Source organism: Orcinus orca, chromosome 4, assembly GCF_937001465.1.
Source record: "Orcinus orca chromosome 4, mOrcOrc1.1, whole genome shotgun sequence".
Taxonomy (NCBI): domain Eukaryota; kingdom Metazoa; phylum Chordata; class Mammalia; order Artiodactyla; family Delphinidae; genus Orcinus; species Orcinus orca.
The window spans coordinates 152,765,186-152,781,730 of record NC_064562.1 but is presented as its reverse complement, the minus strand read 5'-3'; the positions used below and the strand labels follow the sequence as shown (position 1 = coordinate 152,781,730).

Genomic DNA, 16,545 nt, shown 5'->3' with positions numbered 1-16,545 from the left:
TGCTTTTTCCATATTTCTGTAATGTAATTGGCTATGCCTATAACTCTTCTCAGCAGGGTGATTATATGTATAAATGTTGCTGGAATCTGATAACCAGGCCTGAATAGTCCTGTAGGATGGCTTTTTAAAGAATAAATAATTAATTAATTTATGGCTGCATTGGGTCTTTGTTGCTGTGCGTGGGCTTTCTCTAGTTGTGGCGAGCGGGGGCTACCTTTTGTTGCAGCAAGCGGGCATCTCATTGCAGTGGCTTCTCTTGTTGCGGAGCACAGGCTCTAGGTGCACGGGCTTCAGTAGTTGTGGCTCGCGGGCTCTAGAGCGCAGGCTCAGTAGTTGTGGCGCACGGGCTTCATTGCTCTGCGTCATGTGGGATCTTCCCGGACCAGGGCTTGAACGCGTGTCCCCTGCATTAGCAGGTGGATTCTTAACCACTGTGCCACCAGGGAAGTCCCTAGGATGGGTTTTAAAAGTTGCTTGTGTATCAGAATTGGTTTGTCATATATTTCCTTTTTTTTTTTTTTTTTTTTTGGTTGTACCACGTGGCTTATGGGATTTTAGTTCCCTGACCAGGGATTAAACCCGGGGCCCCGGCAATGAGAGCACCGTATCCTAACCACTGGACCACCACAGAATTCCCTGTCATAAATTTCTAATGCTTTAGGCCAGGGGTCAGCAAATGTTTTCTGTAAAGGGCCAGGTGGTACCCATTTTAGCCTGTGGCCCTTACTGTCTCTTTTGCAATGATTCAACTCTGTCCTGTGGCAGGAAGGCAGCCATAGACAATACTAAGCTAATGGGTGCAACTTCATTCCAGTACAACTTTATTTTACAGAACTGGGTGAGCTGGAGTTTGCCTTCTCCTGCTTTAGGGAATGTTATGTTTATAAAGGTAACTCATCTTCCCAATGAATTTTGTTTAGTATTAGGAATAATGTTTGGTTAATTATTTGGTGAATTTGGGCCTGGTTGTCATTTTTCAGACATATTTAGCTTCGTACATACCTAAGTTTCTGATACAGTTTGTTTATTTTTATTTAATCGAAGTGTGTCTGACATGGTCTGATAGCTTTGGTACACGTCATCACTTATAGCACCAATTATGTTCTGTTCCAGTCTAGATTTCCATAGGAAAGAATTGCTGTTGTTTTCTATTTTGAAATCCTAAAAGACTTATACCGTTTTTGGGTTTTTTTGATGTATAATTGACATATAACAACTAATCTTTTACATACAACATACTAATCTTTTTTGTGTGTCATGAGTTGAATATTTAATTGAGAGCCTAATGCCTAATATTATTTGTAGTATTGAATGGGATCTTAACAGGAATAATATTCTAGCCTTAACTGGATTAAGTAAGCATTTCCTAGAAGTACTTAGAATTAATAATATTTGGGCCATCATAGTGTGGGATACTTAGTCAAGTTTGAGATTTTGGTGAAAACACTGAGATTGCTTGAAAACTGAAAGGGTTCCAGGAAAAGCTAGCCTTTCTATTCTTGGACTAGGAAGAGATTTTCAGGCATGTGACGAGATTTCTCCGGCACTTGCCTTGTTTGTTTCTCGGTCACTTTTTCTGATGATGATAAAATGACTCGTTGACTAGTAGAGATGTATTTTGTTTTCTTGGGGCTAGGACATACAATTTGTCCTCAATCTCTTTTTTGTTTTTCAAGTGTTTTGTTGTTGTTTTTATTTAGAGCTGCAGTTTTCACAGTTTCCTGTCATAGCTGCAGAATTCTTTTTTTCAAGTGAAATCTGCCAGTACATAGGAGAGAGAAAAACAGAGTTGTTGTTGTTGAATGTAAGGGTGAGGGCTGGGGGTTGTGGCCTGGCATCCTGGCAGCAGCCTGGCCCTTGCCCACTCTTCCGGAGAACTCCTTGGAACAGATTTGCAAACTACTGTTTCCAAAGACAGAGACTGATTTCATTAACTCTGAATTCACAGGTTGGAATGTTATTTGCTTTCTCAAGGTAAATCACTTGTTCTGTAATAAAGGACCCTGTTATTTAGTAGATAAGCGAAGTTGCTGTGTTAGTTTCATCTAGATTTTGAGTTTCCTTTGCTTTATTCTGGGGTGGGGGGAGGGCTTTAACGTCACATCAGTGTAGATTTGTGGAAGTTATCACCCCTATGACTTAATCTTTGAAGAGCAGTGAAATCAGAAATTGGAACTTACCAGTAATTATATTGATAGTGTTGTTTAATGACATTTATATGTAATATAACCAAAATGATTTAATGATCCCAGTTAAATCATGTTAAGACTTTTGTTTACTTTTTTTCTTATTAATATAATTTAGAAACCATGAACTGTGAAATGTATTTTTAGGATTTTGCAAAAGATGAAATATTATTCCATCCTCATAGATCATAACAGTACCTGAGTACTGATTATCAATGATAGAAATCTAGCAGATTAAAAGATAAAATGAAAGTGACTTTTAGCTATAAAAGTTTTATATATAAGTTTTGATGTGCCATTGGAGATATGACATGAATATTCCAAAGGCTAATAGAATTGGTTCTAGCCATAACTTACCATTTTTAAGATTAAATAAATAGTAATATAAATTATTTAACATTAACAGTAGTCTAAGTCAATAAATATTAATTATTAAAGTACTTTGTGGTACAGATTGAGAATCGTTGCTTTTAATTCTTTTTCCATATAGGTTTATTGACTTTAATAATACTCTAAGTATGATATCTCTGCATTTTTTGTGTTTCACACTCTAGAGGTATAAAGGAACTTATATATAATGATGGACTGAGAGCAGGAATTAAATATACTTACGATATTCCTCTTGGAATGTACATTTATTTGATTTTCAAAGTTCGTCCTTTTAGCAAGCTTAAAAGGACTCTCGCTACATCATTTCCTAGGGAAAGTGCTCTTTGGAGAAGCAGCAGCCTTGGAGGATGACTCTGAGTCAAGGTCAGACGGCAGCAGCCCCACCTTTTCAGGTAGCTCTCTCGGAGTGGCCGTGGTGTCCTCCTTGCTCTCCCCTGCTGCGCCCACCTCCTCCCCTCCCCTGCACCTCCATGGATCTTGCTCCTGGGAGGCAGCAGTGAAGCCAGCTTGCTCAAATGGTGGATGATTCCGGAGTCTTTTATAGTGTTCACTTTGAAATGTGTGTGTGTTTTCTTGCATCAAGTGTTTGCTGTTTTCCCTGGTTTAAGCTGTTTTAAAATTAGGTTTATACTCCCTGAGTATAAGTCTTTTTGAGAAGAGGATGGTGGGTAAAGTGTCTCATGAATTGCATGGGTTGTGAGGGGGAAAATGGGATTAAAAATTGTCTGAGGCTCTGAACCAGGAAGAAATAGAAAATATGAACAGACCGATTATCAGTATTGAAACTGAATCAGTAATTTAAAAACTCCCAACAAACAAAAGTCCAGGACCAGATGGCTTCACAGGTGAATTCTACCAAACATTTAGAGAAGAGTTAACACCTATCCTTGTGAAACTATTCCAAAAAATTGCAGAGGAAGGAACACTTCTAAACTCATTCTATGAGGCCACTGTCACCTTGATACTGAAACCAGACAAAGATACCACAAAAAAAGAAAATTACAGGCCAATATCATTGACGAACATAGATGTAGTCAAATAGGATTTATCCCAGGGATGCAAGGATTTTTCAGTATCCACAAATCAGTCAATGTGATAGACCACATCAACAAACTGAAGAATAAAAACCATATGATCATCTCAATAGATGTAGAGAAAGCTTTTGAAAAAATTCAACATCCATTTATGATAAAAACTCCAGAAAGTGGGCATAGAGGGAACATACCTCAACATAATAAGGGCTATATATGACAAGCGCACAGCTAACATCATACTCAATGGTGAAAAGTTGAAAGCATTCCGTCTAAGATCAGGAACAAGACAAGGATGCCCAATCTCGCCACTTTTATTCAACATAGTTTTGGAAGTCCTAACCACAGCAATCAGAGAAGAAAAAGAAATAAAAAGAATCCAAGTTGGAATGGAAGAAGTAAAACTGTCAGTGTTTGCAGATGATACTATACATAAAAAATCCTAAAGATGCCACCGGAAAACTACAAGAGCTCATCAATGAATTTGGTAAAGTTGCAGGATTCAAAATTAATATACAAAATTAATATACACTAACAATAAAATGTCAGAAAGAGAAATTAAGGAAGCAGTCCCGTTTAGCATCTCATCAAAAAAAGAAAAACAAAAACCTAGGAATAAACCTACCTAAGGAGGGAAAAGACCTGTACTCTAAAAACTATAAGACACTGATGAAAGAAATTGAAGACAACATAAACAGATGGAAAGATATACTGTGATCTTGGATTGGAAGAATCAATATTGTTAAAATGACCATACCCCCAAGGCAATCTACAGATTCATTGCAATCCCTATCAAATTACCAGTGGCATTTTCCACAGAACTGGAACAAAAAATTTTTTTAATTTGTATGGAAACACAAAAGACCCTGAATAGTCAAAACAATCTTGAAAAAGAAGAATGGAGCTGGAAGAATCCCTCCCTGACTTCAGACTCTACTACAAAGCTACACTAATTAAAACAGTATGGTACTGGCACAAAAACAGACACATAGATCAGTGCAACAGGATAGAAAGCCCAGAAATAAACCCACACACTTATGGTCAATTAATCTACAACATATGAGGCAAGACTATACAATGGAGGAAAGACAGTCTCTTCAATAAAGTGGTGCTGGGAACACTAGACAGCTAGATGTAGAAGAATGAAATTAGAACATTCTCTAAACCATATATGAAAATAAACTAAAAATGGATTGAAGACCTAAATGTAAGAACAGATACTATAAAACTCCTAGAGGAAAACATAGGCAGAATACTCTTTGACATAATCACAGCAGTGTTTTTCTGGGTCTGTTTCCTAGAGTAATGGAATTAAAAGCTTTTGCACAGCAAAGGAAACCATAAAGAAAATGAAAAGACAACCTACAGAATGGGAGAAAATATTTGCAAGTGACGAGACCGACAAGGGATTAATTTCCAAAATATACAAACAGCTCATACAGCTTCATGTAAAAAAAATATACAATCCAATCAAAAAATGGGCAGAGACCTAAATAGACATTTCTCCAAAGAAGACATAGAGATAGCCAACAGGTACATGAAAAGATATTCATTATCACTAATTATTAGAGAAATGCAAATCAAAACTACAATGAGGTACCACCTCACACCAGTCAGAATGGCCATCATCAAAAAGTCTACAAATAATAAATGCTGGAGAGGGTGTGGAGAAAAGAGATCCCTCCTACACTGTGGGTGGGAATGTAAATTGGTCCAGCCACTACGGAAAAGTGGAAGTGTGGAAGTTCCTTAAAAAACTGAAAATCGAGCTACCATATGATCCAGCAATCTCACTCCTGGGCATATATCCAGAGAAAAACATGGTTTGAAAGGATACATGCACCCATATGTTCACTGCAGCACTACTTACAATAACCAAAACGTGGAAACAATCTAAATGCCCATCGACAGAGAAATGCTTAAAGAAGACGTGGTACATACATATGATGGAATACTATTCAGCCATAAAAAAGAATGAAATAATGACATTTGCAGCAACATGGATGGACCTAGAGATTATCATACTAAGTGAAGTAAGTCAGACGGAGAAAGACAAATACCGTATGTTAGCACTTATATGTGGAGTCTTAAAAAGATGATACAAATGAACTCATTTACAAAACAGAAATAGATTCACAAAGAAAACAAACTTATGGTTACCAGAGGGGAAAGAGCAGGAGAGGGATAAATTGGGAATTTGGGTTTAACAGATATACACACTATTATATATAAAATAGATAAACAAGGACCTACTGTATAGCACAGGGAACTATATTCAATGTCTTGTAATAACCTATAATGGAAAAGAATCTGTAAATATATATATATATATATATGCATGTAGCTGAATCACTGCTGTACACCTGAAACATTGTAAATCAACTATACCTCAATTAAAAAAAATTGTCTGAGGATAATTTAACTTGAAAGAAATTTACATTTGTTTACAAATAGTTATCTAAGCTCTTTATTCATCTTGTGAAAGATGAGTATTTAGTAAGATACTAATAATTGGATTAAATGAGAGTGGTTTGGGTTGTATAACCCTGTGCAAAATAATATTTTTAGATAACTGAAAATGAGGCTGAAATACTGAGGAAGGAAAATCTGAATGATTTCAGTGGTGATTACTTACTTATTGATTTAGTCTACAAAATAGAAATTGATTTTTTAACTTACAAAAATAAAGTTAAAACAACAAAAAAATTGCAGCTATACACAACGTTATAAAGCCCAAGTGCTCATTGACCCACTGGCCTACAGGAGTGACACTGCTAACAGCCTGGTGTAGATTTTTATGTAGTGGTAGTATATTTATTTATTTATTTATTTATTTATAAATAAATAATTTTACTTATTTATTTATTTGGTTGTACCGGGTCTTAGTTGCAGCAGGTGGGCTCCTTAGTGGCAGCTTGCCAGCTCCTTAGTTGTGGCATATGAACTCTTAGTTGAGGCATGCGTGTGGGATCTAGTTCCCTGATCAGGGATCGAACCCAAGCCCCCTGCACTGGGAGCACAGAGTCTTAACCACTGTGCTACCGGGGAAGTCCCCATAATGGTGTTTTGTTTGTTTGTTTGTTTGTTTTGTTTTTTGTTTTTTTTTAAATGGGAATTTAAAAACTAAACTAGGAAAATGTGAAACTTTACGCTACCGGAGAGTAGGACTGGCTTAGAGGTCTTGAACAGGGTCTGGGAAGAAGGAAAGCCCATCTCCAAGAGCACTGCTTGCTTAGAGCTCCGGGCATTTGGGTTTTTTTTGTTTTTTGCTTTTTTAAATAAATTTATTTATTTTTGGCTGCGTTGGGTCTTTGTTGCTGTGCGTGGGCTTTCTCTAGTTGTGGCGAGCGGGGGCTACTCTTAGTTGCTGTGTGCGGGCTTCTCATTGCAGTGGCTTGTCTTGTTGTGGAGCACGGGCTCTAGGCACGCAGGCTTCAGTAGTGTTGGCTCTTGGGCTCTAGAGCGCAGGCTCAGCAGTAGTTGTGGCGCACGGACTTAGTTGCTATGTGGCATGTGGGATCTTCCCGGATCAGGGCTCGAACCCTGTCCCCTGCATCGGCAGGCGGACTCTCAACCACTGCACCACCAGGGAAGCCCTGCTCCAGGCATTTGTGACCACCCAGCCTGTGCCCCTGACCAGGCTGCCTAGGAATCGCCTAAGTCTTGTCGCTGCTCCACGCTCAGGCTGGACCAGTTGCTTAAGAACTGGAGGTGGCAATGTTGCTGGGCAGGGTTCAGGTTTTGCACTGAAATGCCATTTGAGAATATTCACAGCACTTAAAAAATATCTACTTGTGATCCTTATTTTATCAATACTGTAATATAGTAAAAGGTAAGTAAATAATACAGTAAACATGTTTGAAGGATGCATTGTTGTCTTGCTTTTGAAATTGAGTAGTTCATATTTTCACTGTATTTCAGGGATTCTTGCAGTTAAAACATTTGCTGATAGTGAACTTTGGGGTATTTTGCAAATATCTGATCCCGTATTGAATGCTTTTCCTGACCCTTTGAAGAATGAGTGTTTCTTTGTCTTCAGCCTCAGTCAAGGGTGAGATTGGTGGTGAGCTGGCTGCCTCTTCTGGGGTCTCCACTCCTGGCTCAGCTGCCGACTCTGTGGGTCACGACATCATCACTGAGCAGCCCCGGTCACAGCACACACTTCAGACGGACTCGGTGGATCTGACCGGCTGTGACTTGACGAGTGGTGCCACTGACGGGGACGAGGAGGACATCTTGAGCCACAGCTCCAGCCAGATTAGCGCCGTCCCGTCTGACCCTGCCATGGACCTGAACGATGGGACCCAGGCCTCCTCTCCCATCAGTGACAGCTCCCAGACCACCACCGAGGGGCCCGATTCAGCCGTGACCCCTTCCGACAGTTCTGAAATTGTGAGTGGTTGGAGGGGGCAGCCCGGTTTCTTCAGAGGGGCCTTCCCTGGAGGCCCAGACCTGGACCCTCCTGCTGGTTCACTCCATTCATCTGACCCACTGATAATAGTGTAGAGGTCACCAGCTCAGATGCTTAACAGGCAGCTCGGCCCCATCTGAGTCCTTCACTGAAGGAAACAGCCCAGTGTCTTTTGTGCCGAACGTGGAGGTCACAAGTGCATTAAAAGTTTCTTAATATCTTGTTGGGCACAGGTTAAGTCATTCTTTTGAAAGTCCTTGAGGAGCCTGTTAGTAACAGACCTGTGGTCTTAATGCAGGATGATTAAGAACATTAATACTGTGCGTTATTTTAACCCTTTTTGACTTTTCAAAACCTTTTACAACATGTCCCATCTTGAGCATGGCTCTGAGGGCCTCTTATCTGAGTTAGTGGACAAGAAGCGCCTCCAGAGTGGTCTAAGGTTTGGTGCAGGTATATGCCAGATTTTACAGCCCCATTTTATCGAAACAGTTTGTACTGTTGTTTTGCTACTATTGAATGCATTTTGTTAAGAATATATATATATATATTTTACTTAAATGAATACAGAAACTGTGCGTTGCAAATCATGAGCTAAAGCACTGGCAGCTTCCCACTTGTCACGTGGATGTGGTTCCTAATGGCCGAGTGGCTTGCCGCTTACTTGGCTGGAGAAGGGGGCTCACGGTTGGGGTTTTTAACTAGAAGACCTGGAGGAGGACAGGACAGATAGCGGGAAGGGTGGGGAATGAGTTTAAGTCAGGAAAGGGTGAAGAGTGCTGACCCGTAGGCTGGGAGGTGAGAGGGCTGGGCGAGCGCTGGGCTCAGCAGCACGTCAAGTGTGCGGGGGGGGGGGGGGGCTCTGCTGTTTGCTTATTGTGCCGGCTCTCACCTTGCCTTTTCACAGGAGGTGATTTCTGGGCAGGTTTGCTACAAGTAGGGCTCAACGACCATAGGAGGTTGTGGGAGCCTCCCATCTGGGGGTGCTGCAGCAGCTGTATGTTGTGTGGTAGGGCTGGGCCAGGGACCCACGCCGGGCTGTAGCCTGCAGGGGACTACACCTCTTCCCTTGATGCTTCTCACACTGGCAGAGTTCTTTCTGATTTATGAGGTGCTTCCATGTCCTTTATTTAGTCATTAGTTATTGGCTGAACAAATGTACTGAGCATCTGTTATGTTCCAGGGATTGTCCTACAAGCCGCAGATGAAGTAGAGGGCACAACATACAAAACTGCTCACACTAAAGCTAATATGTATATTTTTTAATTGATTAATTAATTAATTAATTAATTTTTGGCTGTGTTGGGTCTTCGTTTCTGTGCGAGGGCTTTCTCTAGTTGCGGCAAGTGGGGGCCACTCTTCATCACGGTGCGCAGGCCTCTCACTGTTGTGGCCTCTCTTGTTGCGGAGCACAAGCTCCAGACGCGCAGGCTCAGTAGTTGTGGCTCACGGGCTCTAGAGCGCAGGCTCAGTAGTTGCGGCACACGGGCCTAGTTGCTCCGCGGCATGTGGGATCTTCCCAGACCAGGGCTCGAACCCGTGTCCCCTGCATTGGCAGGCAGATTCTCAACCACTGCGCCACCAGGGAAGCCCAAAGCTAGTATTTTAGAGTGGGACTCCTCAAACTCTTCCCATTTAGGGCCAGATAATAAATATCTTTGGCTTTGTGAACCATATGACCTGTGTTGTATACTCATCTGTGCTGTTGAAGTGCCAGAGCAGCCGTAAATATGTAAATGAACGTGCATGACTGTGTTCCAATAAAACTTTATTTACAAAAACAGCTGGTGGGCCAGGTTTGGCACACCGATGTAGTTTGCCTGCCTCTGTTCTAGAGTGTGTGCCTGTGTGGGTGGGGCAGATGATGAGCCAGTAATCAACAGGTAGATAAACACATAGTCAGATAGCAATAAGTGCCATAGAGAAAAATAAGCCAACTGTAGGGGGTCGGGATTGTCCTCATGAGATAGCCCAGTTCGGGGCTTGTCTTGGAGGGAGCCCACCACGATGAGAATTCTGCCTCGGCCATTTACAAGCTGTGTAGCCTAGCACAGTTATGGCCCTTCTTGCCTCAGTTTTCTTATCCACGAAATGAAGAGGATGACAGTACTTATGTTGTTAAGGCTTATGAGGATAAGGGAAATAATACATGTAATTACTTTTGAGCCTGCCTGGGGTGTAGTATGATATTCAAAAAATGTTGTTTTTTATTGTGGTGAAACTTCTCATTTTAACCTGTGTGGGTTCTTTTTTTTTTAAAACAGTCTGGAGAGTGGAGGAAATCATTTCTTTCTTGGTTGTTTTTGAGCAAGTAGCTCAGTTTCTTTTTAATTTAACTGGAGGGATTTGGGATGATTTTTTAAATGATACAGAATTTATTTCAGTAATAATTTAACTTGCATACTGAAGGTACATCACTCAGTTTTTCAGGTCAATTACAATTGGATGTGAAAAATTTTGCTGTATGAAATCATAACCCACATATATGGCTAAATATATGAAATATTGTGCCCAAAACTTAGTTGGGTCATTTCTAACAGTTTAGGGGATAACCTATTGGTAGACTTTTGTCTAAAAGATTTTTCCTCATTTTTGACTTGCTTGTGAACACAAAGACTTTTGTTTGGATTTTTTTTCTTTTTGTAATCAAAAAGAGAAATGTTCAGATTGGAATTGTTTTGGAATTTTTAGAGTTACAAAAGCTTTTTATAATGTAGCAGTAATGCGTGGTCAGTCAGCTCTTGATAACGTACACGCACGCACCCATGTGTACTTGAAGAAGTGACCTTCGTGTTGGCGTGTGAGATGGGGTCCGTGTTATTTGTGGGGTTTTGCCTTTGCCTTCCACGTTGGAGGGCTTGCCCCTCGGTGGTCGCACTTCAGAACCCTCACAGCCCCTCTTGAACTGTTTAGGTATTAGATGGTGCCGACAGCCAGTACCCAGGGATGCAAGTGGGGCAGCCCCAGGACGAGGACGAGGACGCTGCTGTGGTTCTTCCTGATGAAGACGCGGAGGCTTTCAGAAACTCTTCCATCGGTACGTTGACTTCAGGCCATGTACTACGGAGCGGCCTTGTCTTCAACCCTGACCTCTTATATCTCAGCTTCTGAGAAGAAATCTCCTGGTGTCTTTGTTTCCTGAGGCGTAAATAGCAAATGAGGAAGATCAATTGAGAAGTTATTATCCTTTTTTTAATCTAAATCCTGTGGTTTCATATTGACTTTGTATAAATATGTGTATTTGTGTTTTAATTGGAAACTTGTCACTTAACCTCTCTTTCTCTGATTTTGAAGCCCTTCAACAAGCACATTTGTTGCAAAGCATGGGCCACAGCAGGCAGCCCTCCGACAGCAGTATAGATAAATTTGTCTCAAGAGATGAAGCTGCTGAGCCAGGAGATCCAGAAAACAAGGTGAGACACTTAGGCCCGAGACTGCTCAGCATCCCGAGCTCCCGTGCGTGTTCGGCAGTGCCCTGGTGCTGCCTGTCCACCACGCTCTTGGCTTTCCCGTCGCTGAGCTTTTGCTCAGCTGTCTCCCCTTCGTGTATTGCCCTCTTCCCGGGTCTGCTCTGCTTTTCTGCCTCTCCAGGTGTGAGCGCGTCCTCACCATCTGGTGGTCATGCATGGCCTTGCAGCATTCTTGGTTTTGTTCCATTGAATTGATGTGTTTGTTTGTTTATTTACTGTGGTAAAATACTCATGACAGAATTTACCGTCATAAGCATTTTGAAGTGTACAGTTCAATGGTATTAAGTGCATTCACACTGTTGTGCAGCCGTCACCACCATCCGTCCACAGAACTTTTCTCATCTTCCCAAACTGGAACTCTGTCCCCATTAGACACTAACCTCCCGTTCCCCCGGCCCCTCTCACCCACCATCCTGCTTTCTGTGTCTGGATTTGGTGACTCTAGGGAGCTCATATGCATGGAACCATGCGGGATCTGTCCTTTTGTGACCGCTTGTTTCACTCAGCAGAATGTCCTCAAGGCTCATCCGTGTTGTAGCCGGTGTCAGAACGTGTTTACTACATTTCGCTTTTCTTTCTCCTCATCTCTTGATGGACACTTGGGTTACTCCCACATTGTGTCTGTTGTAAATAATGCTGTTATCGGTGAGTGTGCAAATACCTCTTCAAGACCCTGATTTCATTTCTTTAGGGTATATGTCAGAAGTGGAATTGCTGGATCATGTGATAGTTCCGTTTTTAATTTTTTGAGGAAACACTGTACTGTTTTCTGCAGCAGCTGCACCATTTTACGTTCCTACCCACAGTGCACCAGCGTTCCATTTTCTCCACATCTTTGCCAGCACTTGCTGTTTTCTGCTCTTTTTGAGAGTGGCCATCACACTGGGTGTGAAGTGGTGTATCACTGTGGCTTTGATTTGAATTTCCCTGATGATTAGTGATGTTGAGCATCTTTTCATGGGTTTATTGGCCATTCATATGCCTTCTTTGGAAAATGTCTGTTCAAGTCCTTTGCCCATTTTTTAATCAGGTTGTTCGGGTTTTTTTGTTGCTGCTCACTTGTTCATTGAACTATCTTAAAATTATCTCTCTTGCTTATATTTTCCATGTAAGTGTCCTGTATTCCCAGCTAATTTTAAATTCCTTGAGGGCAAGAAGTAGTGTTTTGTACTTAGTCCCTCCATGATGCTCAGTCGCTGTAGCGACCTCGGCTGTTCCTTCTGGGCCCCCTCGCACCAGGCCCACCCCTCGCAGCTTTGGGCTCCCCCAGGCTCTTTCCTCTGCCCGAGGAGCTTCCCCCGGATGCCAGGTCTCAGCTGCCCTCCTGTGTGGCTCCCTCCCTGCACGTTGGGCTCATCCCTGCCACAGCCCACACGGCCCCGGGTCAGGACTCCCTCTGGCTGGTCTGATTCTGCTCTGCCGTGGCCCGTGAGGTTGGGCACCTGTGGGTGAAGGTAGGCGTCTCTGAATCCCAAGCGCCTGGCACAGCTGCTGTTCTGGAACTATTTGTTGGATGAACTAACGAATCAATGGGTGGGTTCCGTGATTATAAGACAAACAAGTGTCAGTTTTTCTGTTCCAGCCCTGCCGGATCAAAGGCGACATTGGCCAGTCCAGTGATGAAGATTCTGCTCCTCTTGTCCATTGTGTCCGCCTTCTGTCCGCTTCATTTTTGCTAACTGGGGAAAAACACGGTAAGTGTAGAAAGGCAGGTGCAGAGTTGAAGGGAATGACTTTAGGTTTCAGAGGTCATCTTGGGAACCAGCTTCGTGCCTGTTTGCAGCAGACAGAGTAGAATCTGGGGACGAGCTTTGGTTTTCACTGACCGGAGCGGGAGGGAGGGGAAGACGGGAGCAGCTGGTTTAGTGGGTCTGGTTTTGTGTATTTGGAAGCTGGATATGTGCTGCTTTGAAGCTGAAGGTGACCCAGGTGTATTTGTTTGCAGCCTTGGTTCCGGATAGGGATGTGAGGGTCAGCGTGAAGGCACTGGCGCTCAGCTGTGTTGGAGCTGCTGTGGCCCTTCACCCTGAATCTTTCTTCGGCAGACTTTACAGAGCACCGCTTGACACCATGGAATACCCTGGTACGTTCAAAGTTTGTATCTTATTCCTCACGTTCAGTCATTATTTTGAAAACTATTTCAAACCGTCTTGACCATTTTAGTTTTAGAGCACTAAGTTTTCTTAGCTAATTTGCGGCATTTGAGGTGTGTTCTCCATAAAACACACAGTCATGTTTTTAGCTTCCTGGACCCCCTATAGATGCAGCGTTTAGTTGAAACACATACAACAAAGCGATAGAAATCTGGGACCGGCAGAGCTTATTTGCGTATGAATTGGATTTATACCAAAAGCACAAATTGTATATAATCAAAATGGCTTTGGGCCACACCACCCAGGCCAGGTGTTCACACTCAGAGCCAGTGGGCACCGAGACCAGCTGGGGCAGCAGCGAGCCAGTCTCCTGTCATGCACGTTCTGGGGCGTATTCTCACGATAGGGTGAACGGTGGGGAGACTCTCTCCCCTAAAGTTATCCTCCCGCCTGCTCTCTGTCTTTCCTTGGGCAAGGGGACAACCCATGCTTTTGAATTTATATTAGGTAAGTATGGACAAGTTTGGGGTTCTCTAATAATTTTTTGAGATGAAACCTTGGAATTTTGATTATTGGCTGACAACCTGGAATTATAATCCAGAAAATCTATTGTGTTGAAGGATGAATATAGAATCTTTAAACCCCGAAACGTTTTTACCACTGATGGTTATTATATTCAAGTCTTTTCTAGATTAGGATCACTGCCTCGCCCTCTTTTTCTTTCCTGAGAATTCAGCCTTTGCCCTGAGTTAGAAAGTTGACGGTAGGGACTTGTACAGTGGCCGGCCGTCTCTCTCCACAGAGGAGCAGTACGTGTCAGACATCTTGAACTACATCGACCATGGGGACCCACAGGTTAGAGGAGCCACAGCTATCCTCTGTGGGACCCTTGTCTCCTCCATCCTCAGCAGGTCCCGCTTCCACGTGGGAGACTGGATGGGCACCGTCAGAACCCTGACAGGTAACGTCGAGTGTTCAGCTTTCAGTGTTGTCTCTTCCAGATGGCATTCTCATGTTCAGGTTCACATGAAGGTGTTTGTTCCTTGCTCTTCCGATCAGGAAATACATTTTCTCTGGCGGACTGCATTCCCCTGCTGCAGAAAACTTTGAAGGACGAATCTTCTGTTACTTGCAAGTTGGCTTGTACAGCTGTGAGGGTGAGCATAGTCATTTGTGGAAATCACTTCTTTGATTAGTGGAAATTTTACCAATGTTACAGTTAAAATTGGAGCTTAACATTAAATATTTCCAGATATTCTAAACAATAATAAACATCTGTGTATCCACCACTCAGCCTTAGAAGGAAAACATTGCCAACAGTTAAGGCTTAATAGACTTTGATTTAAATCTCAGAATATTTGTTTGCAGTATACCTTCCCTAAAGGGTGTCTGTACCTTGCTCACATTAAGTGTAAAACCTGTTGAATTAAAAAAACAACAACTCTTTCAGTCCCATAGAATGGATAGAGTTAAAGTGAGGCATAGGGGTTATTTAATCCCCTTTGTTTCTTGTGTCGAGGGAGAGCCCCAGTCCTTTATGTGGTAGGAAACTTTATATCCGCTGGTTCATAAATCACAACTGGCTAGTCAACAGCAGTCCAAGTTAACCAGTAAAAATCAAAACAAAAACCCTACAATTGTCAGATTTATGGGATACCGTCCCTTTGGCCCGGCCAGAATTGTTCCTCAGTTCGAGTTGTTTGCCAAGTTTCAGTCAGTCTGTCTTTGCTGGAGCAGAAGGAAGGGGGTTGGCGGCAGGCAGCAGGCCGTGTGTGGAACTGCCCACGAGTGTGCTCAGGGCTCGGGGGAGGGTGCAGCCTCGGAAGCCCCGTCCTGTCCGCTCGTGCGGCCAAGGGCAGGGTCACGTCAGGAAGGGCTCGGGTGCTGTGTCCCATGTGCTAGGCCCGCGGCTGAGCTCGGGTTTAGCGGTGGCGGTGTGGCGCGTGGTCGGTGATGGCGAGGCTGGTGTCCGGGAGGAGAGGCCAGGGTAGCGGCAGAGATGGGGGGAAGAAAACAGTTTTGTGGAAGGGACACATTTACTTTGCAACTCGAGTTTATGGAGGTGAGTGTATATGATAAGTGTTTCTGAGAGATGTGGAAACAGGGCAGCATCCCTGTCCTTGTTAAAGGAAGACGGAGCGGGGACGGTGGGAGGGGTCGGCGTGGGAGGGGTCGGTGGAGGCCCACCTGCTGCCCGCTGTGCCTTCCAGCTCTGCGTCATGAGTCTCTGCAGCAGCAGCTACAGCGAGTGGGGGCTGCAGCTCCTCACCGACATGCTGGCCCTGCGGAGCAGCTCCTACTGGCTGGTGAGGACGGAGCTTCTGGAGACCGTGGCAGAGATCGACTTCAGGTGAGTGAGTCGGGCTCGTTGGGTCGGCGAACCACAGCCCCTCCCAAGTCTGAACACGCGTTGGAAGGCCCGGTCCGCTGGTGCCAGTAGTGACGCTTATCAAGTGACCCGTGTCAGCATCGGAGTGGTTTGCACGGCTGCCGCTGCCCGTCTCCTCCTTGACTTTGCCCCCTTCCTGGAATGTTTACGTACAGGCAGAGGAGTGGGGTTTTCCAGTAGTCTTAGTCATCTAGGTGTTCTGGGTGGTGTGAATAAAAGAGCTCGAACTTCTAAGACAGTGAAGCTTGTGTCACTTGTGCTTGTTTAAACGAGTGTACTTAGCACTGTACTGAACTTAGCTGATCTGTATTGTGTTGCAGCTAAAAATAACTTCTGATGCCTTGCAGTTTTCATTTTCTAAGAGTAAATTTTCTTTCCAGATGATTTCTCTCCATGCTTTCTTTTAGACGGGAAATGGTCCTTTATTGTCCGGGAATATTGTGCTTTTAAGCCGCCATTTATAGAGTGCTTGTTGCGTGCCAGGCTGGGCTAGGTGACCTCTGTGGGTTACCTTCTCTCAACCTCACAACATCTCCATGAAGTCGGGGTTGCTTTCACCTACGCCTCACAGACAG

At 43.4% G+C, this 16,545-nt stretch overlaps 1 protein-coding gene across 10 annotated transcripts in view; it reads left to right on the top strand.

The window, feature by feature from the left end:
- HTT (huntingtin) overlaps positions 1–16,545 on the top strand; it is a 137,913-nt gene that overhangs the window by 39,848 nt on the left and 81,520 nt on the right. For 8 of the 10 annotated variants that reach the window (XR_004480837.2, XM_033419543.2, XM_004265165.4 and 5 more), the window contains 9 exons: positions 2,888–2,968; positions 7,647–7,999; positions 10,932–11,055; positions 11,313–11,431; positions 13,071–13,182; positions 13,434–13,571; positions 14,384–14,542; positions 14,641–14,738; positions 15,792–15,931. Coding sequence is in view for 9 of the 10 variants with exons in the window: in XM_033419543.2 (XP_033275434.1) it covers positions 2,888–2,968; positions 7,647–7,999; positions 10,932–11,055; positions 11,313–11,431; positions 13,071–13,182; positions 13,434–13,571; positions 14,384–14,542; positions 14,641–14,738; positions 15,792–15,931 (1,324 nt within the window). In the remaining variant the exon portion in view is untranslated. The remainder of the gene's footprint in view (positions 1–2,887; positions 2,969–7,646; positions 8,000–10,931; positions 11,056–11,312; positions 11,432–13,070; positions 13,183–13,433; positions 13,572–14,383; positions 14,543–14,640; positions 14,739–15,791; positions 15,932–16,545) is intronic. The other 2 variants (XM_033419544.2, XM_033419542.2) reach the window with 1 other exon arrangement.